A 25,604-nucleotide genomic window follows, 5' to 3' on the forward strand; every position below is an offset into this window, starting at 1 on the left:
CTGTACAAAAACCAAACTTGGGATTTATGCGACCTTCCACCAGGAAAGAAGGCCATTGCAAACAAATGGGTTTACAAAGTGAAGTACAATCCACATGGAAGCATTGAAAGATGCAAAGCCAGTCTAGTTGTTGCAAAAGGATTTGCCAACAGTATGTTCAAGATTATGATGAGACTTATGCTAAACGACAATCAACAGCCATACAAGGAGCATACAAGGATATGATGAGACTTATGATTTTTTACATCACTAGCAACACTTAGGAGATGGAATGTGTACCAACTAGATGTCAAGAATGATTTTCTCAATGGTTACCTAGATGAGGGAGTCTACATGCAGCAACCAACAGGTTATGTTGAACCAAGGAAAGAGCATCAGGTTTGCCATCTCAAGTAAGTCTCTATGGCTTAAATCAACACCTTGAAGTTGGTATAGGATAATTGACAAGTATTTTGCTAATCTAGGATACATGAAGTCTAATGCATATCATACTCTCTACTACAAAGCTCAAGGGGAAGACATTACTATTGCACTTTTGTATGTAAATAATCTAATTGTGACAAGAAGCAATGATAGCTTCATCAACAAGTTGAAACAAGGCTTATCTGCAGAGTTCAACATGAAAGGTCTTGGAATTATGCATTATTGTCTTGGAATTAAGTTCTGGAGAGACTCAGACAACACCTTCATGAGACAGCATAAATATGGGGATAGTCTCCTAAAGAAGTTTCATATGGCATATTGTGAGATTGCAACCACTCCGATGGACCAGAGTTTGAAACTTACCAAATATCCAGAAAAGCCTATGGTCAATGACAAGTACTATCAGCAACTCATCGGATCTCTTATATATCTGACTATCACAAGGCCAAATACTTATTATGCAATAAGTTCACTTGCACAATTTAAGTTAAATCCAAAATAGTCTCATTGCAATGTAGCCAAGAGAGTCTTGAGATACATCAGAGGTAATAAGATAGTTTGGAATAGAAGACAGAGGAAGTCATCCAAAGTTGCATGGATATTGTGACACCGTGACTATGTAGGAGATCATGAGACTAAGATATCCATACAAGGATATTATGAATTTTTCCTTGGTCAAGGTGTTATATCATGGTTGTCAATCAAGCAGCCAATTGGTTCTTTGTCTTCAACAAAAGCATAATATAGGGCACTCACAACAAGTGCATGTGAGGCTATATGGTTCTAAAGACTATTGTCAGAAATAGATTACTTTGATGAGTAAAAGCCAACAACAATATGCTACATGATAATCAATCGGCTCAAGCATTAGCCAAGAATCAAGTATCTCACTCCAGGACAAAGCACATTGATGTCAGAAAGCACTTCATCAGAGAAAGAGGATTACTTAGTGACATCACATTGTAACATTATCATAGCAAAGATAATATTGTAGACATCTTTACCAAATCCCTTGGGAAAGAGCTTTTCGAGAAGCACTGACAAGCTCTTGGTTTGACTCAGAGGAAGGACATTCCCATTAAAGGAGTGTGATGGAATGTAATATCAGTCCTTTTTTGAATGTAATATCAGTCCTTTTTCGAGTCCTTATAATCATCATCTTGAGGGAACGCCTACTTCATGATGTTGATCTTGAGGGAAAGTGTTGAGGATTCATCTCAACATCATGTAATCATATGTGCATAGCACTAACATAAAAGAGTGCTAAAAAGAAAAGGGTTAGAAACCCTAACCCTAACCCTAAAGGGGTTTGTATATATTTATAATTTCCAACTAAATCTAGCGTATAATTATTCATTTGTTGTATGCTCTCTAGCTGTGCCCTCTCTCTTCATCTCCAGTCTTCTCCTCTCATACCTCCATATTTGTTCAAGGGAATTAAGCATAATGTAATCTATTCAAACCTCAACTAACATTGATCCACCCAACCACGCCTATGACTACCACAAATAAAAAATCTTTGGAAAAACCAACCAACATTATGTGGCCCCCACCATCAAAATAAATAAAATGCATTTAGGATCTATTCTCCATTGAACAAATCAATAAAAATTAGTCAGCAAAAATTGGGCAGACATGGAGAGGAGTAGTTTAAGGGGCAACATGACAACAAGGATGAGACATGAAACGAGGACCCGACCTAGAAGTAGCCTGTAGATTAGGCAATGACTCTAGCATGGACAAGAGGAAGGGGGAGATGACTTTGGTAAGGACAATGAGGAAGGGGAGATGACGACAGCTCTAGTAGCAAGTATCAACGATGGCAAGCTAGTTGGTGGAGCCTTTTTAGAGTTGGGTAGCATATAGCCGCTAGTAGGCTAGGCTAGCTTGTCCTCAAATATTTTTTGCATGAAAGTTTAACAATGTGCCTTCGAGCGATCCTTGTACACACACACACACACACACACACACACAAATACTTTTAGGGCAACTTGGGGCTATTTTAGATCTAACCTTCCCTTATGCGAAAGAGGGGGGGGGGGTCACTTAAGAAATTATGTAGCTATCACATGAGTACAACATAAGGACATTTTTGAATTATTTTTAAACAAACTAATATTCATAGAGGCACTCATATTACAGATTTATAATGAAAAAGGTATCTCTTGATCATACAATATACAATGAGTTTGTTCTGACCAGGGCATCACATTGTACACTAAATCTAGTGGTGCATCTTCTCCAATGAGCCACATGCAAGGAGCACCTTGGTTTCATACCTCATAACACAATTGCTATCTGATCTAGGTCCTTATTTCCTTATGCTCATCTATACACTTTCCATCACTCACTATGCTCTAAATCTCATTGTATCTCCCTCCTTTGCTTTCGATATGTCCTTGATGCCTTTTGGAGGTGAAGAGAGATGACCCTTATTTCATGCAAGGAGCATCTTGGTTTGGTACCTCATATTACAATTTCTATTTACTCTAGCTCCTTGCTTCCTTATGCTTGCCTATAGATTTCCATCACTCACTGTAATCTGATTCTCATTGTGACTCCCTCCCTTGCTTTCAATATGGCCTCAATACCTTTTAAATGTGACGAGAGATCGAAAAAATGAGAAAAGCTATCCTTACAGCTTACAAGCCCTCATTCAATCGAGTAACTTCCGGACGTGGTGAAGATGCTTAAAAGGAATGCTCTACAAGCTAAGGTTAACCTCTCTTGCTAGGATGTATGGAGTGCAAAAATTGATGGGGAGCTCCTTCACATGTACAATAAAGCTACACACATCATGGCCATCAAAAACAAGTGAGTGCACGCATCTCAATAAGTGTTGTTAGAAAAAAAAAATCTAGCTTGAATTAACTGGTATCATTGAAACACAATCTGTGCTAATTTTGGCACACTACAACAAAATCATTGAGATGAAGACCTCCCACCAGTCTCAAGGCTATCCAATCAATAAGGTTGTCAATGAGAAGATACAACATTCTTTTGGTTTTTGTCAGAGATTTTATGATATAAGAAAATCACCAGCTATATCTCGAGAAATATATAACAAAATCCTTTCAACATACAAGGATAAGGTGCAAATCAATTAGCTCGAGGTGTTCTACAATAATTTTGACTTGCGAATCGAGCATGTATGTTTGAAGAACCAAGCTCATTGTAAGCTCAAGTCATATCTCTACATGATAAGGCATAGGTTAGGCTTAGGAGTTATAGAACGGCTAGAGGTATCTTTGCTAGAAGGCCCATCACCACAGATGTTGCTAACAAGTGTGCCTAGTGGGTCTGAAGTGGTCGATGGATTGTGAGCAGTTGAAGGTTTGGGTTTGGTTTTCAAAGCCCCCTATTTCTCATAAGAGGTAAGTATTTTGGAATCCTTGTCTAAAACCCCTCCACCCCATCCTCTTTCAAGATAAATTTTCCAAAGAACCCGTTCCACTTCTCTATGCCCCTCCTTCTTCAACACCATTAGCCTCTCCTCTAATCGAACTCTAACACACAATTTATATGCATCCTGATGGTCTCTCTATCATGCCCCTTATACACATACTTATATAAATACTTAACTACTGTAGTAATTGTGGAGCGAATTCCAACATTGATGTGTGCCTTGTACTTCATGGATAGGAAAGGATTGAATGGCATCCAATGATTTTCACTTTCACTTGTATCTTTCTACCATCATCTCGATGCATGTATATAGGGTAGCCATCATTAACCACCGTAGTATCTAGATAGAGAGAATGGATGTGGGTAATGGCGACTACATTTTCCATCAACCATGTAAGTAGTAGAGAGATTTAATGCAATACACGGGCCATGAACATTTAATACAATACTCAAACACATATATAAATGAATGAAACAGAAGATTCGGGTGGTTTTGCACCCACCAAAACTTGTGTGGCTCTTTGTTTCTCTCTCTCCCTCTTCTGTTCTTGCTTCAGTTGAGAGCACTCTCAACTGGTATCAGAGCCCGGGTGATCTAGCTGAGCGTGCGTGAATGCTTGAAGCTCAACAGCTCTATGGGAGGAAGGAGAAGCTCTATGGGAAGCTTTGTGGGCGACTTTACTTGCATCTGAGTTTGCAGAGACCTTGAAGGAACCTTTGGAAAAGTCACTTTGGTTTTGTGAAGTGGTTTTGAGAGCCTGTTAAGTGTTTTCAAAAAAAAAAAAATCGTTTTTTGAGCTTTTTTCTATTCCGTTTGATGACAGAGACTCCGTATTGACTTGTAGAGGCGACTATTGCTTGCTTTTGGTGTCCACTTCACTTCAGGAGCTTGGAAACACCTTCATTCTTGAATCTGCGATCATTTCATTGGATTTCTAACTCACTGTGTCAGTTTCTTTATTTTTTGCCCGGGTGTTGGAACTCAAGTTTGGAGCAACCATTTGCAGATCTGTCAGTTCCAGTGGACTCAGGAGGTCCTAAAACTTCTATGTTGCTCATCATTCGCACTCCGATGGAGTTTACAAACAACTCTGTTTCCAAAAACGTTTTTCAGTCCGTGTGTTGGACCCAGTGATTGAGACCACGGTTTCCAAAACCTTCTGTCCCATTGCGTTTCGGACGCCCAAAAACCCCTACTTGTCAGTTCTTGCACGATTCGGTGGAGGATTTTCAGAGTTATAGATCTCTGTGTATTCGATTTCGTCTCTCTGTTATGCATTTTTCATTCTAAGGTTTTGAAACCTTAGATTTATGCCACATGGCAGTGGATAAGTGTTGACTCCCATTTCTCACTCATCGGTTGGGATTTTGGAGTTCTGCCAGAAGAGAGATATTTGTAGATTTTCTTGCTGATTCCGATTATGCAATGGCGCCCATGTTTTGAGGCATCTCAGGTTCTATTTTCAATAGCGGTCACTACCGTGGGACCATGATTTCTTGAGCATACCTTATGCAGATCACTCTGGTTGCAGTTTGAGAAGTGTGCACTCATTTGTGATATGCATTAGGTTGCAGTGGATGATTTATAGGCCATTTGGATGCATTGCGGTCCTTATTGGATGTGCTGATAGGCTGAAATTGCCTTGTGGGATGCTATTTTTTATGGACGCTTTGCACATGGATGCTATTTTATGCTGAGGGACAGATTTGACACATTTCAAGTGATGCATTGATAGTGCTATGCTCTCTTGGATGAGATATTATTGATGCATATGCCAGTGGACGGTGTTTATGCTTGAGTCATTTGGCACTTATTGGCATTTTCTTTTGGGCTAGATTTGCTCATATCAATGCATAGTATATGCACATGAGTCAGATGCATCTTTTGATGCTTTGAGCTTTGAGTTTGGGTGATATTTCACTCTATTGTGGCATACACATTTGGGTGCACCTGGTATTTGGTGTGATTCTCTCTTGCAGGGACTAGCATTTGGGATTTTGTTTCATTTGCATCATGGCATCCTCTTCCATGTCTGAAAAGGAGTTTTTCAACATTAAAAAGTTTGATGGGAAAAACTTTTCTTTGTGGAAAGAATAGATAAGGGATGTGCTTATTCAAAAGAAGCAGATTAAACCCTTCGCAGGGATTGAAGCTAAGCCTGCAAATATGTCTAAGGATGATTGGATGCATTAGCAAAGTCTACTATTAGACTTCATCTTGCAGAGTCAATTTATTTCACAGTAGTAAATGAGCAGACTACGGAAGATTTGTGGAAGAAACTATGTGCCACTTATGAGAAGGAAACTGCCTCTAATAAAGTTTACCTCATGAAGAGGTTGTTTGAGCTGTAGATGAAGGAAGGGGTCTCCATTGCTTCTCACTTGAATGAATTGAATATTATTTTTAGCTAGCTTCAGGCTCAGAAAATGAATTTTGATGCAGAGAATAAGGCAATATTTCTCTTATGTTCATTGCCATCCTCATGGGATACCTTCCGTACAGCTGTCAGTAACTCTGCACCTGGTGGAGTACTGAAATTTGATGATGTTATGGGTAGCTTGTTGGCCGAGGAGATTAGACGGAAGTCTATGGATGGCAACAAGCAGGATGCAGCCTTAAATGTGCAAAGGGGCAGATCACAGTTCAAGGGGAAGTCCCAAGAAAGAGGGAAGTCATGTAGCAAATCTAGGGCACGGAACATTGAGTGTTACCACTGTGGCAAGAAGGGCCATATGAAAAAGGATTGCTACAAGCTGAAAAGAGAGCAAAAGGATAAGAAAAAGAATGCAAATTGGGGTGCAAATCAAAAGGAAGAGAGTCCAAGGGAGGACAAAGGAAAAGTGAAGATCGAGGAGATCAATGCAGTCACACATGATAATGACAATGACGTTCTCTTCATGTCTAGTTTATCTGCAGAGTTGCTTACCACTTCAGATGATGCATATTCCCAAGATTGGATTTTGGATTCTGGTGCTTCATTCCATGTTACTCCCCATAGGGAATGGTTCTCCACTTATGACAGTGGAAAGACAGTTGTGTGCATCTTGGAAATGACTATGCATGTGACATAGTGGGAGTAGGTGACATAAAGTTTTCTTTTGCAAATGGGTCTGCATTTGTTTTGAAACATGTGAGACATGTACCTAAGCTGACCAAGAGTCTTATTTCAGTGGGTTAGCTAGATGATGCTGGTTTTCACACCACTTTTGGCTTTCAGAGTTGGAAAATTCAGAAGGGCTCTATGCTTTTGGCCAGGGGTGCCAAGTGTGGGACTTTGTATCCCTTACATGTATTAGGGGTATTGGATCATGTTGTTGCAATAACTGAGCAGCCAAGCACTTCTTTGTGGCATTGCAGGTTGGGGCACATGAGCTAGAATGGAATGAAACTCTTATCCCGTTTGGATTATGTACCGCATTTGAGTTTCTCTGATTTTGAATTTTGTGAGCATTGTCTCTATGGGAAGCAGACTAAATCAGCCCATAAAATAAGGGGAAAGAAAGAGTTTGAAATGCTTGATTTGGTGCATTCAGACGTATGTGGTCCCATGCCTACACGGTCATCAGGTGGGGCTGAATACTATGTGACATTCATTGATGATGCAACTAGGAAAGTGTGGGCTTATGCTATAGCTCGGAAGAGTGATGTGTTCCAGATATTTCAAAAATGGCTGGCGTTGGTTGAGAATCAGTCAGGTAGAACGCTTAAATGCCTACGGACTGACAATGGTGGAGAGTATCTCTCTCATGACTTTCAGCATGTCTGTGATACACGTGGGATTAAGAGGGAGCTCACATCCCCTTATACTCCAAAGCAAAATCCAGTTGCAGAAAAGATGAACCATACCATTCAAGAAAGGTTGCAATGCATGCTTTCCAATGCAAGTCTTTTTGGTGGTTTTTGGGCTGAGGCAATGAAGACTGCAGTGCATGTGATCAATAGATCACCTAGTAAGAGTTTGGATGGTGGTAATCCTGAAGAGGCATGGAGTGGCAAGAAGCCCTCTTACTCTCATTTGCGTATATTTGGGTGTGAGGCATATGCACATGTGCCAAAAGAGCTTCGAAAGAAGCTAGATCCTAAGTCTAGGAAAGGCATCTTTCTGGGTTATGGTGAAAGTGGAGAGATGGGCTATCGTCCCTGGGATCCAGAAGCAAAGAAGATCATACGCAGCCATGACGTGGTCTTCAATGAGAAGAAGATGCATAAGGCACCCATGAGGGATGTGGAAATGAGGAGAATCACTTTCCAGGATGTGAATCCACCTGCATATGTTGATAGACAGCAAGCTGTCCATGCACCAAATGTGCAAGAAATGGTACCACCAAGTACTCCCATAGGTATACAATCAAGGGTAGATGATGAATCATCTATTGGTGGAAATAATGAGCCAAATGTGGCTGATATGCAAATGGGACAGCAAGCTGAAATGCCTTTGAGAAGATCATCCAGAGTGTCTAGACCGCCTGATAGGTTTGTTCCAGGGGTAGACTATGTGATGCTTACTGATTGCGGGGAGCCTTCTTGCTACAGAGAGGCTATGATGCATGAGGATCAACGCAAGTGGGAGTATGCTATGTGATTAGAGATGAGTTCACTTATGAAGAATAAGACTTGGGACATGGTTTCTTTGCCACATGGAAAGAAAGCATTGCCATGTAAATGGGTCTACAAAATGAAGGTCATAGGTGATGACGTGCCTAGGTACAAGGCCCGTTTGGTTGCTAAAGGGTTCTTGAAAGCAAGAGAAGGGTGTGGACTTTGATGAGATATTCTCTCCGGTTGTGAAGATGACCACACTTAGATGCATGCTTGGACTAGTGGCATCAGAGGATATGGGGATTTGCAAATGTATGTATGTCAAGACAGCTTTCTTGCATGGGGATTTGCATGAGGAAATTTACATGGTGCAGCCGGAAGGCTTTGAAGAAAAGGGCAAAGAGCATTTAGTTTGCAAGCTGAAGAAGAGTCTCTATGGTCTTAAGCAAGCGCCTAGAGAATGGTATCAGAAGTTTGATGCTTTCATTCAGTCCCAGGGTTTTAGAAGGAGTGAAATCGATCACTGCCTCTACACTAAAAGGGCTAAGGATAGTAGCCTGATAATCCTGGCACTATATGTGGATGATATGCTATTGGCTAGTAAGAATACTTATGAGCTGGATGCATTAGAGGCCAAGTTGCATGAGGCCTTTGATATGAAGGATTTGGGACTTGCAGGTCATATTCTTGGTATGCGCATCACGCGTGATCAGAGTAGGAAACTCCTTTGGCTTTCACAAAAAGAGTATGTTACAAAAGTATAGTAGCGTTTCAATATGGAGGGGGGGAAGGCAGTGAGTACTCCATTGCCTCCATATATGAAACTGAGTCATATAGATAGTCCCAAATCAGAAGAGGAGAGGGCCATGATGGCCAAGGTTCCTTATGCATCAGCGGCTGGGAGTCTTATGTATGCTATGATAGCTACTAGACCAAACATTGCATTTGCAGTGGGAGTTGTTAGCCAATATATGGCTAATCCAGGAAAGAGGCATTGGGAGGCAGTTAAGTGCATCATGAGGTACATGAAGGGTACCAAGGAGATGTGCATCTGCTTTGGTAAAGGAGACATGCATGTACTTGGGTACACAGATTCAGACTATGCAGGGCATGTGGATAGTAGGAGATCCACTTTTGGTTATGTGTTCACCTTTGCAGGTGGTGCAGTGTCGTGGATGTCTTGCGCATAGAAGTGCGTTGCTTTGTCTACCACAGAGGCTGAGTATATTGCAGCCACAGAGGGTTGCAAGGAGGCTATATGGCTTGATCGGCTAGTGGGAGATTTGGGGATTCATACAGGTGTACCGACATTGCATAGTGATTCCATGAGTGCTATTCAGCTAGCACGAAATCCGTTCTTTCATGCAAAGACCAAACACATTGAGGTCAGGTACCATTTCATCAGGGAGGTACTTGAGGACAAGCGCATAGAGCTTGTCAAGATTCATACAGATGATAACCCTGCAGATATGCTGACGAAGAGTCTACCTAGTCAGCGGTTTGAGTATTGTTGTGTATTGATGGGCATTGGATAGTACTTATGCTCATTGGTTGTTCTCCCTTAAAGGCACATTGTCCTTTAAGTGGGAGGTTGTGGGGTTAAAGGTCACTGTGCCTTAACCTCGGTTATGTACAATACTCAAACACATATATAAATGAATGAAAAAGAAGATTAGGGTGGTTCTGCACCCACCAAAACTTGTGTGGCTCTCTGTTTCTCTCTCTCCCTCTTCCATTCTTGCTTCCGTTGAGAGCATTCTCGTTTGCAAGATGAGATCAGACAGAGCCTCATGGTGTAACATCTCGAGGGGCCACTCACAATATGTAAGCGTAGCACGTGCGGTTCATTGAAGGAGTTTTTTATTTCCTATTTTTTAACTTTTTTACATAGAACCATTTAAAGGGAGTATTCACATGTTGAATATAAAAAGAGCATGTTTTATTCATCAAAAATTCCCAAATAAGGAGCTTTGAATGCAAATGATACAGAGGATTTGTGTATAGTGAACCCCCCAAGTGTAACATACCATAAGTGATCATTGGAGGTACTAAACTTCTGGATCAATCAATGCATGAAATTGTTGATTGAAGTCATAGACGACTTGCAAGCATGGTGGGTAAAGCAACCTGCTAATGAAGAACTATTTGCCACTTGACTTTCTTGTGACCACTGTGGATGCAGGGTAAGGCACACATATCAGCTTCAAAGCATCAAGATGTAACAAATTTTTCGTTGAATTCGACACATTATTTCCTTCTAGGAATTTTGAATGAGACTCATTAAGCCTATTGCATTCAAATATTTTTGCTGATCCTCGGAATTACATAGCAACTTTGTGACTTGAATCATAAATGCAAGAGGAGAGCAATTAAATAAATACACAATTAATAATCTAAAAAACTTAAACAAAACATTCACACAAAAGAAATGCTAAAGATAAGAAGATATGATTAGTACTATTGCAATTTTTGTTTCAATAATAAGCAGCTTGTGGCTATTTGTTTGTCAATAGGAGTTCAAACAGGGGAAAGAAAACATTGAAGTCTTTCTCCATCTATCCCTTAGAGCCCCTCCAAATCTCTTAGGGTGTTGAGCTCCTATGTGAACTCTTGTAGATTTCTATTCCCTCTCATGTTTTTAAAAATGGGCTAATCTACTAATTGCTCACTTGAACATACATGGTTGTGATCTTATTGCAAAACGTGGTGCAACTTGCTTGACAATGTTCCATATCCCTACCATTTCAAAAAAGACCTCAAATTTAAGTCTCTACACAGTATGCATTATAGGGTCCTCAATGTATAGTCAAACTTGATTCGTGCTTGAGACACTACTGAACAAAGCCATGGTCCACATAAAGAAACTTGCCATCCACAAAAAATAGTGAATCCCTTCTTGTTCTAGATCGAACTTGGTGGTTGTGACAATCAACGACCTTTCCACAGAGAATCCACCTCACATACATGATGCCCGCCTACCTTTTAAAATTTTACCTTCAATAGTTGGACAGAGAACACAATTCTAATCTTTTCTGCAAAATGCTTAGAGAGAACCCATTTGTGAAGAGTATCCTTGAATTTTTAGTTGATAGGTGGGCCCTTTTGGATGTAAGGTAGAAAGCAAGTGAGTTTTTGGTGGGCTAGGCTATTAAAAGGAAGTTTCGGTTTGAAGGTGAAAGATGAATAAGATGAAGCTTGGTTTACCTTTAAAAAATAAAATAAGATTGGAAATTCACAAAAGGAAAATCCAACTCTCCATTTGAATACTCCCTCTAAGGAGAGTGCTAATACATAATGTTGAATACTAATGCCCCTCCATGTGTGTTATTAAACACTTGATGGAGTACTTCCTCTAAGGAGATAGTGCTAATACATAATGATGGATATTAATGCCCCTCCATGTGTGTTATTAAACACTTGATTGATGCTCAGCTACAAGAGCATGGTTGTTAACACATTATGGGCACATTACCACCTCATGAACCTCTCTTAATATTTTTTATTTTTTCAAAGAAAAGCATATTTATTAAGAAAGTGACGGGCATAGCATTACAAGCATTCAAATAACAAAAATAATAGAGTGCTAATTTAGCTACAAATGTTGATGCACAATAATTATTGGATCCATAATGGAGATGATTTCTCTTCTCCTCCATTAGATATTATGAGGCAAAGCATGTTTTCTACATCCTAAAATTTACATTATGTGCTCATAAGGTATGGGTGACCATCTTGTTGACATTTTGTCATCTCTAGGGTAAGCCTCTCAATGCTATCTTATTTTGAGCTACTTGACTAGACCCCAACTAAAGAGAATTTAAAAATATATTAACTAGCAAAAAATGGGTGGCAAAGCAACGAGGGAACAGGGAGGGGAGTTTTTAAGGAAGAGATTGAATATTGAGGACTTCCTTCAATTTATGGGGGAAGATGCCCCTCACCTCTTATTTATGTGGGTAAGAATTAAAAACCCATGTGCAATAGTTATTCTACAAGATCTCATGTGCCTAGTGACAAAATATGAAGAGGGGAGAGGAGAAGAGTGGCGATGAGGAGAGAGGGCACAGCTAGAGAGAACACCACAAATGACTAACTGTACACTAGAATTAGTTGAAAAAATAGAATATATACAAACCCTTTTAGGGTTAGGGTTAGGGGATCTAACCCTTTCCTTTATAGCACTCTATAAGGTTAGTGCTATGCACATATGATCACGTGATGGTGCTATGCACACATGATCACATGATGTTGAGCGTGAACTCTCAACACCTTCCCTCAAGATCAACATCATGAAGTAGGCCTTCCCTCAAGATGATGATTCTGGGGAATCGAAGAAGGACTGAGCATTACATTCCACACACCCCTTTAATGGGAATGTCCTTCCTCTGCATCAAAACAAGAGCTAGTCAGTGTTTCTCGAATAGCTCTTTACCGAGTGGTTTGGTAAAGATGTCTGCAACATTCTCTTTGCTATCACAATGCTGCAGTGTGATGTCACCAAGTAACACTCTTTCTCTGATGAAGTGCTCTCTGACATCAATGTGCTTTGTCCTGGAGTGATATACTAGATTTTTGGCCAATGCTTGAGCCGATTGATTATCACAGTATATTGTTGTTGGCTTTGACTCATCAAAGTAATCTGTTTCTGACAATAGTCTTCTGAGCCATATAGCCTCACATGCACCTGTAGTGAGTGCTCTATATTCTGCTTTAGTCGAAGACAAAGAAACAGTTGGTTGTTTGTTTGTTGACAACCATGATATAGCACCTTGACCAAGGAAAAATGCATATCCCTGTGTCGATCTCCTGGTCTCATGATCTCCAGCATAGTCACTGTCAAAGTATCCATGCAACCGTGGATGACTTCCTCTGTATTCTATCCCAAACTGTCTTGTACCTCTGATGTAGCTCAAGACTCTTTTGGCTGCATTCCAGTGAGACTGTTTTGGATTTGCCATAAACTGTGCTAGTGAGCTTACTGCATAACAAATATCTGGCCGTGTTATTGTCAAATATATAAGAGATCCAATGAGTTGCCTGTAGTATCTGTCATTGACTGTAGGCTTTTCTGAATCTTTAGTAAGTTTCAAACTCTGTTCCATGGGAGTGGCTGCAATCTTGCAATCTGCCATATGAAACTTCTTCAGGAGACTATCAACATACTTGAGCTGACTCATGAATGTGCTATCCGAATCTCTCCAGAACTCAATTCCAAGACAATAGTGCATAAGTCCAAGATCTTTCATGTCGAACTCTGCAGATAAGTCTTGTTTTAATTTTCTGATGAAGCTATCCTTGCTTCCTGTCACAATCAGATCATCTACGTACAAAAGTGCAATAGTGATATCTTCCCCTTGAACTTTGTAGTAGAGAGTATGATCTGCATTGGACTTCATGTATCCCAGATCAGCAAAATACTTGTCAATTCTGCTGTACCAACTTCTGGGTGCTTGTTTTAAGCCGTAAAGACTTTTCTTGAGATGGCAAACCTTGTTCTCCTTTCCTGGTTCAACATAACCTGCATGGACGTGTATATGACTCATCCTCCCTAGTATCTATAATTTCACCTCATGTTTCAAATCAATTCTCACCCAATACCAAGGTATTTACAATTGATACACATGGTATTTACATAATGATCCATTCCATTGATCCTTTGAATCCCTCCTGAATCCCTTATAGTATCTTTGAAAATGAAAAATAAAGTAAATGTCACCAAGCTACCACTTGACTACTAGTAAAGATAAGGTGTCATTACAAAATGAAATATCTATAATTTTTGAATCATTAAATACTAAAAAAAGGTGTATTTCTTAAAAAGATAGTAGAGTATCGACATTTGCAAACTTGGAAAAAAATCAAATTCTTTAGCTGTTATGTCAAAGTAGGTGTCTTAAAAAGTACCACATTCTAGTGACTAATTTCCAACTCAAGTAGAAAAATGGCTAATCTTTCTGTCTTTTTTAAACAAATTTGACTCTTGCGGCATCTCCCTATTATGCACAATACTAGAAGGCAATAGTATTTATTTTAGTCCCTACCTTTGCGATGTACATTCATCTTGACGAGATGCAAAAACTTGGAGAGGCAAGGCGAACTATCCGTATTTTAAAATCCCAAGCACATGCAGATTTCCAAAGGTCGATGGAAGTTTCGAGAGGCCTATACAACCATCCATCCTCAACTCTTGAAGGGCTTGCAAATTCCCAAAGGTTGACGGGAGTTCCATAAGACTTGTGCAATTATCCATATGCAAGTACTTAAGGGCTTGCAGATTCCCAAAAGTTGATGGGAGTTGTGTGAGGCTTGTGCAATTACTCATGTATAAGTGCTGAAGAGCTTGGAGATTCCCAAAGGTTGATGGTAGTTGCATGAGGCTTGTGCAATTACTCATATATAAGCGTTGAAGGGCTTGGAGATTTCCAAAGTTTGTAGGCAATTGTGAGATACCAATGCAATTATCCATATGCAAGTCCTGAAGGGCTTGTAGATTTGTGAAGGTTGCGGGTAGTTGCAAGAGACCTAGGCAATAATCCATTTCCAAGTGAGCAAGGGCTTGCAAATTCCCAAAGGTCAAGGGCAACTCCGAGAGGCTTGTGCAATTATCCATATGCAAGTGCTCAAGGGCTTGTAGATTCCCAAACGTTGACGGCAGCTGTGAGAGGCTTGTCCAATTATCTAGACGGAAACGTTGGAGGGCTTTCAAATTCCCAAAGGTTGATGGAAGTGGCAAGAGACTTGTGCAATTAGCCATAGACAAGCGCCGAAGGGCTTGTAGATTACCAAAGGTCGACAGAAGTTGCGAGAGGCTTGTGCAATTATCCATAGACAAGTATGCAAGGGCTTGTAGGTTCGCAAAGTTCGATGGGAGTTCCGAGAGGCTTGCGCAATTATCCATACACAATATCTCAAGGGCTTGTAGATTCGTGAAGGCTGACGGTAAATGCGAGAGGCTTGTGCAACTATCCATAATCAGGCTCTCAAGGGCTTGCAAATTCCCAAAGGTTGATGGCAACACGGAGAGACGCGTGCAGGTACCCATTTGCAAGTCCCAAAGGGCTTGAAGATTCCCAAAGGTTGACGGCAGCTGGGAGAGGCTAGTGCAATTGTCCATACGCAAGCACATAAGGGCTTGCAGATTCCCAAAGGTTAACGGGAGCTCCGAGAGGCGTTTGCAATTACCCATATGCAAGCTTTTAAGGGCTTGCAAATCCCCAAACGTTGAGGGCAATTGAGAGAGGCGCGTGCAATTATCCATTCGCAAGTAAACGAGGGCTTGCAGGTTCCCAAAGCTTGAGGGCAGTCGCGAGAGGCTACTGCAATCGGTGAGATGCAAATGCTCTAGTGCTCGAAGATTTCCAAAAGATGGTGGTAAGCCGCCCAACGCAGGACACGTCAAGTGCTTCAACAGAGTGGCACAACCCAAGCTCCTTGGAAGCGGCTTCACTAGCATAAAGTCACGTTGGAGCCAGCCCAAATCTGTGAAAAATTCCCACCCTTCCGAGAACCACGTCAAAACACCCCGCTTTCGCTTCCGGCCTGATTGTTGGATGGCTACTGGAACGCTACGACTTGTTAGACCAGTTGTTGCACTTGTGCTGCAAAACTTGGATTTGCTGTTGCGAATTTGCAGCACCGTAAGAAATTGCAGTTTAGGTAGAGGATTGGACGGGAAGCCTGACCATTTCAGCCACCTAATTTGCAGCTCGGTTAGTCCGTTAGGATTCCCCTCTAAGAGCGTTCCCTTCAAGAAGAGCAGTTGTAAGGACTCCATACGAGAAAGGAGATCTGCATCCAGCTTAGGCAAGGAAGTGGAAATCCCACGTACTTTCGCAAGGCTCTGCAACCATTACCAACCGGCCAAAAAAACCACATTTCATCACAATATACCCTCATCACACATTAACGTAGTGCTAGCAACAGGTAAGTCGCAATCTGTAGAAAGCACGTTACTCGTAAGCAGCAGTCTAGATGTGCGAATGGCAAGAGAAGAACTCCATTATACTACTTACATACCTTTCCACTTGTAGCTAAGTTTTTCAAGTCGTCATCAGCCCAAATCCGACTCCATTCGCCTCTCTCTTTGAATTCCCTCCTCACAATTGCCCTGCCCAAATCTCTCAGCTGATTATGCATTGTCATTGTCCCGCAACCTTCGTCAACCTCTACTAGACAACGTCGCATCAACTTCTTCATACCACTAGAAGGGTAAATTTTCAAACTTTCCCAGAAATATTGCGCACAACTCAGTTCTTCTCCAATCATCAAGCAAGCCACATCCAGAAACATCTCTTTCTCATTTTCTTCCAGGGCATCATAACTAATCTTGAGTCTGCCTGCTATCTTTCCTTCTGTGTATTCACTATCCCTTAGCTTCTGGATTGTCTCTTGCCAGATTTTTAACTGCGTTTGCTTGCCACCCTTCTCCGCAGGACAAGTAACATGGCCTAAGTGAGTTCCGAGCACGACCAGGGAAAGAGGGAGCCCATCGCACTCTTCAACAACCGCTGCCACGAGACCATGCTCCTCAAAATCGGTTAGTGGACCAGAGTGTTCGAAAGCATGTAGACAAAAGAGCCGGTGGGACTCATGGGGATCCATCCGTTCAACATGATACGAATCGCATTTGAACGCATCACAGACGTATTTCTCATGAGGACACACTGCTCGATCCCTTGCTGTGACCAAGATGCGGCTACCTAAACAAAGGGCTTTTGGATCTATAGTTTGTGTGATGTCTGTGAACTCCTTTACGTCATCCAATACAATCATAACCTTCTTCTCCCTCAAGCGAACTCGCAAGAGCGCTCTTCCTCTTTCAATGTCGTCCCTCGGGTCTTGATCTTTGTCCAGCAACAAATCGTGCCGCAAAGAACGCTGTATGTGGCTCAATTCCTTGTCCCCGCAATCTTTCACAAAGCTTACTCCATCAAACTCCTTGGCAAGGGTCTGGTGAACAGCTCGAGCAATGACGGTCTTGCCAACGCCGCTCATACCATACATTAGAACAAACTTTACAGTTCTCTTTTCGTCCAGACACAACAGCCGGACCACTCGTTGGACCCTTCTTTCCAGACCAACTGGGTGGGGCACGACATCGTTCCACGTCCAGGACCTGGCGTCTATCTCTTGTACTATCGTTGCTACGAGCTCTTCCAGCAAGTTGCCCTCGAAACTGCACATGAGCACGATATCATTATCGAATTCTGACACCCAGCAAGTCGATGAGTTCGATTGTATCTGGCGTTGCGTTTGATGGATCAAAACGAAAACTTGAAATGACCACCATATAATTATAGGATGAGAGTCGACGAATTAGTTGTTACCCATTGTAGGTCTCGAGCCGGAAGCCTTCTAGCCAAGAGACGTAGCTCAAGGCTTGTTTCCACCGATCGATGCTATCTTGGCTGTGCTTGCCTTTGCAATCAATATCTACGTGAGCCTTGAACGCCATTGCAAGAGGTCCATTTTCGTTCTGCAGGTCTTTTGCTGAGACACTGCGCAGATCTTCGGGTTTCACGTCAAAAAACACCGGGATAATCACCTGGTCGTTGGAGGACGTGCATCTTCCCACGGCTTCCACAAGCTCGTCCAGACACCAATGAGAAGCACTATAATCTTCAGTCAATATGGCCACAAAAACAGTTGCTGCACGAGCGGCTTCCAGCATTTGAGGACGAACGTTAACTCCCTTGGGAAGCTCCACGGCGTCAAAAAATGCGGTGATCCCACGTTGCTTGAGACTCATGTAGAGATGATTGGCAAATCCACGCTTGATCCGCAGGCCACGATGGTTAATGAACACCGCATGCGTGCCAATAGGCTGGGCTGATTTAGGCTTGCAGGTAGAAGAACTTGCCATTGCCATTTTGTGGCACTATAGAAGCTAAGGGAGAAAGGGCAAGAGAAATTGTGTTTCACTCCCACAAACACCCAGCGAAAGAGGATGTTTATTTGGATCATGTTCTCCTCGAAGAGCATAAGACTCCCTTCATCCATGATTCTGAAGGGTAAGGGAATTACCAACAAGGTTAGGTGCATGAGACTATGTCAAAAGTGCATGAAATAATGTCGTAAGGACAACCTAGAGAGTACTCGTTACATCAATGAGAGATCCATGTGTTCTCAATGGTAGGGGATGTGCCAGCTCTCTAGAATCCACATCCATGTGTTCTCAATGGTAGGGGACGTGTCACATCCGTTTGCTGGATGAAATAATGTCAAAGGACAAGGGAAATAGCACAAGAGGTTGGTGCATAAAATAATGAACAATAAAGAAAAGTTACATATAAAAAAAGAGAAGTCTCCATCCACAATCTTCCAAGGCTCAATACACATGGTGCCCAAATTGTAGCATTGGTGGCTATCTTTTGAGGCTAGCATAAAAATTGAGATCAAAGCGAAGCGCCCTTGATGTCCAAATTATTATCTCACATTTTGAAGGTGTCATGTTAAGCACCAGGGCGCCATTGCCTCATCAACCAATAGGAAATTGACATGTAGCACTAGTGCTGAGGTGAACTACTTTCAACGCTTTGAAAAAGGTACAAACTTGGGTGGGTAAGCCATTCAAAAACTTCTAGCTCCCACAGCTAGAGCTCTCCGCAAGTACTCAAACCTATATTAAATGCTCTATTCAATTCTTGACATAATTTTGCAATTAGCCATGTGAACAAAACGAAGGTTATTCACAAACTTTGCATTTCTTATGCATGTGCACTAGCCCTATGAAGAGAAGTAGGAGGAAGAATTGAAGAATACTTGATGTGCTTTCAAAACTCATGAGTTAAAGAAGCCATTGGCATTTTTTCAAAATTTATGTTGGTATTTTCATCAATCACCAATGCAGTATGTCTTCTTGCCCTATATTAAGCTCCCCTATGTGTGTGTGTGTGCATGTGTGCACATGTGCGATCTGTTTCTTTAGTGTCTATCTTCCCATACTTTTGAGCTTCTTTGCTTTGCTCTCTTTAGGATAATCATTGCTTTCGAGACCTTCCTCAAGCCTAGCTGGATGTTTTTTATTGCTGTTTTAGTTATGAGTAGTAGTTGCCTACTCTAGGATAGCAATGAATGTAAATGCTTTCATAATGCAAATTTTATTTTACAAAAAAAAAAGTGTGTGTGTGTGTGTGTGTGTGTGTGTGTGTGTTCTCTCTTAAAAAAACTAGAATTAACACAAGGAAATAGGAAAACAAGGAGCTCGTTGATCCTTTTTGCTGCCTTCAATGATGTCACACTAATGTCAATGTCTAGAAGAGCCTCCACATGGTGGGTCTACATAGGCAGATGATTTGGCTTTAATACCAATTGGCACAATCATAAATGCAAGATGCTTATGTGTGGATAATGATGCAAAAATTGACATGGAATGGCCCTTTAAATGGGAAGGAATTTGATGTCATCAAATAGATAACCTTATCACTACAAACATTTTCATAATTTGTGATGGATGGTTCAATAAAACCTTGCATTTTATTAAAAATAAAAAGCAAAAGCATCAATATAAGTGTTATTAAGGAAGTATTTAAAAATCATCAATATATTAATATATCGATGCTTATATAGATAGTTATATTGATGTTGTTACTGTAAAAACTCTTTTTACAGCTATAGCTTGGGAGGCTCACTAATGTAAACCCTATGTATCACGTGCATCTAGGGCTTAATTTTATAAAATTCCTTAACAGTGAATATTGTATGATCAAGAGATACCTTTTTCATTATAAATCTGTAAGTTGTTTTCAGAATTTCTTATATGAGTCCCTCTATGAATATTATTTTGTTTAAAAATAATTCAAAAATGTCCTTATGTTGAACTCATGTGAAAGCTACATAATTTCTTAAGTGACCCCCCCCCTCTTTCGCATAAGGGAAGGTTAGATCTAAAATAGCCCCAAGTTGCCCTAAAACTATTTGTGTGTGTGTGTACAAGGATCGCTCAAAGGCACATTGTTAAACTTTCATGCAAAAAATAGCTGAGGACAAGCCAGCCTAGCCTACTAGTAGCTATATGCTACCCAACTCCAAAAAGGCTCCACCGACTAGCTTGCCATCCTTGCTACTTGCTACTAGAGCCATTGTCATCTCGGTTGTGTCCTCCTTTCATGTCTCATCCTTGTTGTCATGTTGCCCCTTAAACTACTCCTCTCCATGTCTGCCCAATTTCTGCTGACTATTTTTTATTGATTTGTTCAATGGAGAATAGATCCTAAATGCAATTTATTATTATTGATGGTGGGGGCCACATAATGTTGGTTGGTATTTCCAAAGATTTTTTATTTGTGGTAGTCATAGGCATGGTTGGGTGGATTAGTGTTAGTTGAGGTTTGAATAGATTACATTATGCTTATTTCCCTTGAACAAATATGAAGGGATGAGAGGAGAAGACTGGAGATGAAGAGAGAGGGCACAGCTAGAGAGCACACAACAAATGAATAATTGTACGCTAGATTTAGTTGGAAATTATAAAATATATAAAAACCCCTTTAGGGTTAGGGTTAGGGTTAGGGTTTTCAACCCTATTCTTTTTAGCACTCTTTTGTGTTAGTGCTATGCACATACGATCACATGATGTTGAGATGAATCCTCAACATTTTCCCTCAAGATCAACATCATGAAGTAGGCGTTCCCTCAAGATGATGATTATGGGGACTCGAAAAAGGACTGATATTACATTCCATTACACTCCTTTAATGGAAATGTCCTTCCTCTAAGTCAAACCAAGAGCTTGTCGGTGCTTCTCGAAAAGCTCTTTCCCAAGTGGTTTGGTAAAGATGTCTACAATATTATCTTTACTGTGACAATGTTGCAATGTGATGTCACCAAGTAATCCTCTTTCTCTAATGAAGTGCTTTCTGACATCAATGTGCTTTGTCATGGACTGAGATACTTGATTCTTGGCTAATGCTTGAGCCGATTGATAATCATGTAGCATATTGTTGTTGGCTTTGACTCATCAAAGTAATCTATTTCTGACAATAGTCTTTAGAACCATATAGCCTCACATGCACTTGATGTGAGTGCCCTATATTCTGCTTTTGTTGAAGACAAAGAACCAATTGGCTACTTGATTGACAACCATGATATAACACCTTGACCAAGGAAAAATTCATAATGTCCTTATATGGATATCTTAGTCTCATGATCTCCTCCATAGTCACGGTGTCACAATATCCATGCAACTTTGGATGACTTCCTCTGTCTTCTATTCCAAACTGTCTTATTACCTCTGATGTATCTCAAGACTCTCTTGGCTATATTCCAATGAGACTATTTTGAATTTGCCTTAAATTGTGCAAGTGAACTTACTGCATAACAAGTATTTGGCCTTGTGATAGTCAGATATATAAGAGATCCCGATGAGCTGTTGATAGTACTTGTCATTGACCATAGGCTTTTCTAGATATTTGGTAAGTTTCAGAATCTGGTCCATCGGAGTGGCTGCAATCTCACAATCTGCCATATAAAACTTCTTTAGGAAACTATCCCCATATTTATGCTGTCTCATGAAGGTGTTGTTTGAGTCTCTCCAGAACTCAATTCCAAGACAATAGTGCATAATTCCAAGACCTTTCATGTTGAACTCTATAGATTAGCCTTGTTTCAGCTTGTTGATGAAGCTATCATTGCTTCTTGTCACAATTAGATTATTTACATACAAAAGTGCAATAGTAATGTCTTCCCCTTGAACTTTGTAGTAGAGAGTATGATATGCATTAGATGTCATGTATCCTAGATTAGCAAAATACTTATCAATTATCCTATACCAACTTCGGGTATGTCTTTTCTCTAAGTGTCTCGGTCTGAGCACATTTTTCTGAGCATGGCCTATATTGTGATTTTGTAGACAATTTTATCATAACATCACACACCATTTAGTCATAAAACTACCCCAGGAAGATACTATATACATTTCTACCCCACAAAGATGCCACTAACATCACACACCCTTTAGTCATAAAACTACCCCACAAAGATGCTATATACATTTAATTACATTTCTTTCCAATAGTATTTAGGGTTTATAAAATCCCTTTATTCACAAAACTACTTTTTATGTCTACTTCATTTCAACACCCTCCACTTATATCATCCATCATTCATACTATCATGATAGATAGTGATTTATCGATGAAATGATTGCAAGTCACATGGTGAAGAATTTAGGGTGCAAATTTGCATGCATCTATGCCGAAACATTTATTAGTTGCATCAAGGAGATACTTTAAGATTCAATTCACCATGATGATCATTTGTACACAACTCGTAGTTTTGACATGCAAACCTTAAGTAAGATATGACATAATTGTCACATCTCTAGCAAATAGAAAAAGTTTTATGAAACCAACATGCTCAAAATTGAATATGTGATATTGAGATTAATATTCATGGGTACCCACATGATGTACTAATAGTTCTTCAATATGATTTCTACATCTCTAGAAAATGAAATAGGTGCAAGACACCACAAAAGTTATGCATGTTCAAATCTAGGGCATCACAAGCAAAATGAATTGCTTGAAGGGAAAAACTCATGTCAAATCACTAGACTTAATCATCTTTACTGATGTCATCGACATAGATATTGCGATGATGCCTTCTCTCTTTGATGGGGGCATTGAATGCAATGTCATTCATTACACATCATCTCAGCCATAGCACCTGCATAAGAAGGCAAAAAGCTAAAATAGATCAATCAATATCAATGCCTCATTGATAATAATATTCTCCAACAAATAGGTTTGAAAAGATAAAACAAAAGAGTAACATACTAGTCATCTGGAAGATTAACAACCATTTCCACATCTTTGGAATCATTTAGAGTCCCATAGTTGCTTAACACATTTCCCTTTCCTTTCTGTCCATCCAAAAATGGTTGCAATATAGAATAGCAAATGTCAAGATCATTCTCAATAGATAAGCATGCTCTCCCAGAATGCACACATGCTTTTTGCATAGAACCAGTCCCAGCACCTAAGTCCACCACATGTCCAGAAATTGGACACAACAACTCCAAGAAGTACAACATCATGCATGGAGCCTTCTCCAATGCACCTCTCCATGGAATACTCTCTCCATGTTTTATAGTCTGCTCACTTGTTGGTAAATAATGATGAAACAAGCTACTTCCAAAAGCAATGCCCAATTTGGTACCAACCACGGAAGCATTTCCAGGATTACAAACACAAGACATACCAGCCCCGATGAAGAAGGCATAAAACCACAACATCCACCTAAAGACAAGAAAAGAATTAAACTTATGCTTAGTACAAGCCATTTCATTATACAAGAGCATAAATTCTTTCAACAGGTCATTGTAAGACAATTGTCTCACCTTATGATCAATACCACCAACTTTGATTGTACAATATGCATCCAAGTATTGCATGTACTTTTGACATGCAAACTCCAATCTGCTGATCCTAGCATAACGCTCAACCAAATGAAGAACATGAGGGACACACATAACTAGGATCCAGCCAGAATCTAAAACAACTGTGGCCACTACTAGCAAGGAGTAGCGTACATGGTCCTCTGTTAATAAATTCCAAGATGGAGATGTGGAATCCTCTACTCCAGGAGCTTCTAGCTATGTAGGCAGGTCAAGAATGACAAAATCTGCAGCCCAACCAACACTCTTACCATTTCTTGTTTTTCTTTCACCTCCAAGACCTGCAAAGTATTCCTTCATGTCTATATAGGCTTGTGTGAAGTTTGAGACAAACAATTGCTTCCCAAACTCGACATAATCATAGCACCAAACCTTGCAATGTGAAGCATCACATGTGCCACTCCGATTCAAAGTTAGAGAGGCCAATGGAATGTACAAAAAGTGGATAGACCTATCTTTCCATTTGTCCTTTTTAGTCATCTTCTCAAGTGCTTTTTGAATCTCAATGACTGCATCATCCTCGTGGACTGAATTTGAGCTTGATGAACCCATCTCTCCCTTTTTATGTTGTGTGTACAGCTCTACCTCCTCCTCGATGCAACATCCTTTTTTCATATCGAGCCACCACGGGCAGTTCTTTCTCTCCCACTCAGAGAGCACTTGCTTCCCTTCTTTTTCTATCATGTTTGGAGAGTACATACAAAATTTTAAGTCCTGAATTTTTGTCCATACTCGACATATGGGCAACAATTTTTCAATCTTACCAATAGCTTTTAAGGATTGCAACAATCTACATACAATAAGAGTCTTAGTACAAAAGCGAAATACTTAAGGATGGATTTTTAATTGAAAAGGAAAAAACATATATTGCTTACCTAAATACCAATCATCGAGATGCCCTCATCATCTCCATTTTTCCTGTTGCAGCTGTAGCAACAGTCATTGAATCCTTTAAATCTTCATAAAGTTCAAGTTTGTTCATTGCTTGTATCTCCCCAAAATACTCTCTCAACATAGGATCTTGAGGAAGCACAAAGCTAGCTTGTTAACTAGCAACCAAGACCTGAGAGAGTAACCTCTCAGATTCACAAAGCAACTGATCCATCCATGCCTCTTTCGCCATCCACTTTATGAATTCTCTATCAGCTTTTGGCATCCCATAACTTGTTCTCAAATTTGAATCTGACCCTAAGATTCTGAGGGTTGCTAGTTGTGTCTCCTTGGAGACCTTTGCAATGGAGATGTTATACAATTTTTCCAATGTGACAATGGAGGATTTATCATCAAATGGGAGGCTCCACAAGATATTAAACCAATCTTCACCATTTGTTGGTTTGACAATAGACAGAATCTACATATAAACAATACATGCAATCGTCACACTCAAGTGTATTTTCTGATCATACAATACATGCATATCCCATACCTTGATCATTTTCTAAACAAACATCATATTTACATCCTTTTTTAATGTTCTTTCTCAATCTCAAAAAACACTTGAACACTTTAAAAATTCAACTTTATGTTAAGAATCATTAAATTAACCATACCTTGATCATTTTTCGACTGTACTTGAGATTCACATCCTTTCGAATACTTTTAAGTGCTTTCTTCATATCAACAACACTCAAATTTCACTGAAGTTCCTTTAGCTTTGCCTTATAATCTTGCTTGTGTAGTGGCTAAAATATATTCCAAAGTAATGAATGAGTACAATGAAGTAGTTAGTTCTAATTCAAAAGACATCCATGACAAATGGTATGAAACTTAATGCAAATACCATTCTCACTAGCATCAGAGATGTCAAAGGATACCAAGTGCTTGATCCTTTACTGCTTTCAT

At 40.2% G+C, this 25,604-nt stretch overlaps 1 protein-coding gene and 1 pseudogene across 1 annotated transcript; both read right to left on the minus strand.

The window, feature by feature from the left end:
- Nucleotides 1-14,465: 14,465 nt before the first annotated feature.
- Nucleotides 14,466-18,309, minus strand: LOC147888918 (uncharacterized). Its single transcript, XM_087392391.1, has 3 exons — nucleotides 17,695-18,309; nucleotides 16,567-17,543; nucleotides 14,466-16,045 (listed from the first exon to the last, which is right to left on the minus strand). The coding sequence occupies exons 1-3, from the start codon at nucleotides 18,234-18,236 to the stop codon at nucleotides 14,466-14,468; spliced, it is 3,099 nt and encodes a 1,032-aa protein (XP_087248517.1). The 5' UTR covers nucleotides 18,237-18,309.
- Nucleotides 18,310-22,921: 4,612 nt separating this feature from the next.
- LOC147888919 (uncharacterized) lies at nucleotides 22,922-23,564 on the minus strand (annotated as a pseudogene).
- Nucleotides 23,565-25,604: the final 2,040 nt, after the last annotated feature.

The sequence above is a fragment of the Dipteris shenzhenensis genome, chromosome 21 (assembly GCF_047967505.1).
Source record: "Dipteris shenzhenensis isolate YYH24624 ecotype China chromosome 21, Dip_SZ_1.0, whole genome shotgun sequence".
NCBI lineage: Eukaryota > Viridiplantae > Streptophyta > Polypodiopsida > Gleicheniales > Dipteridaceae > Dipteris > Dipteris shenzhenensis.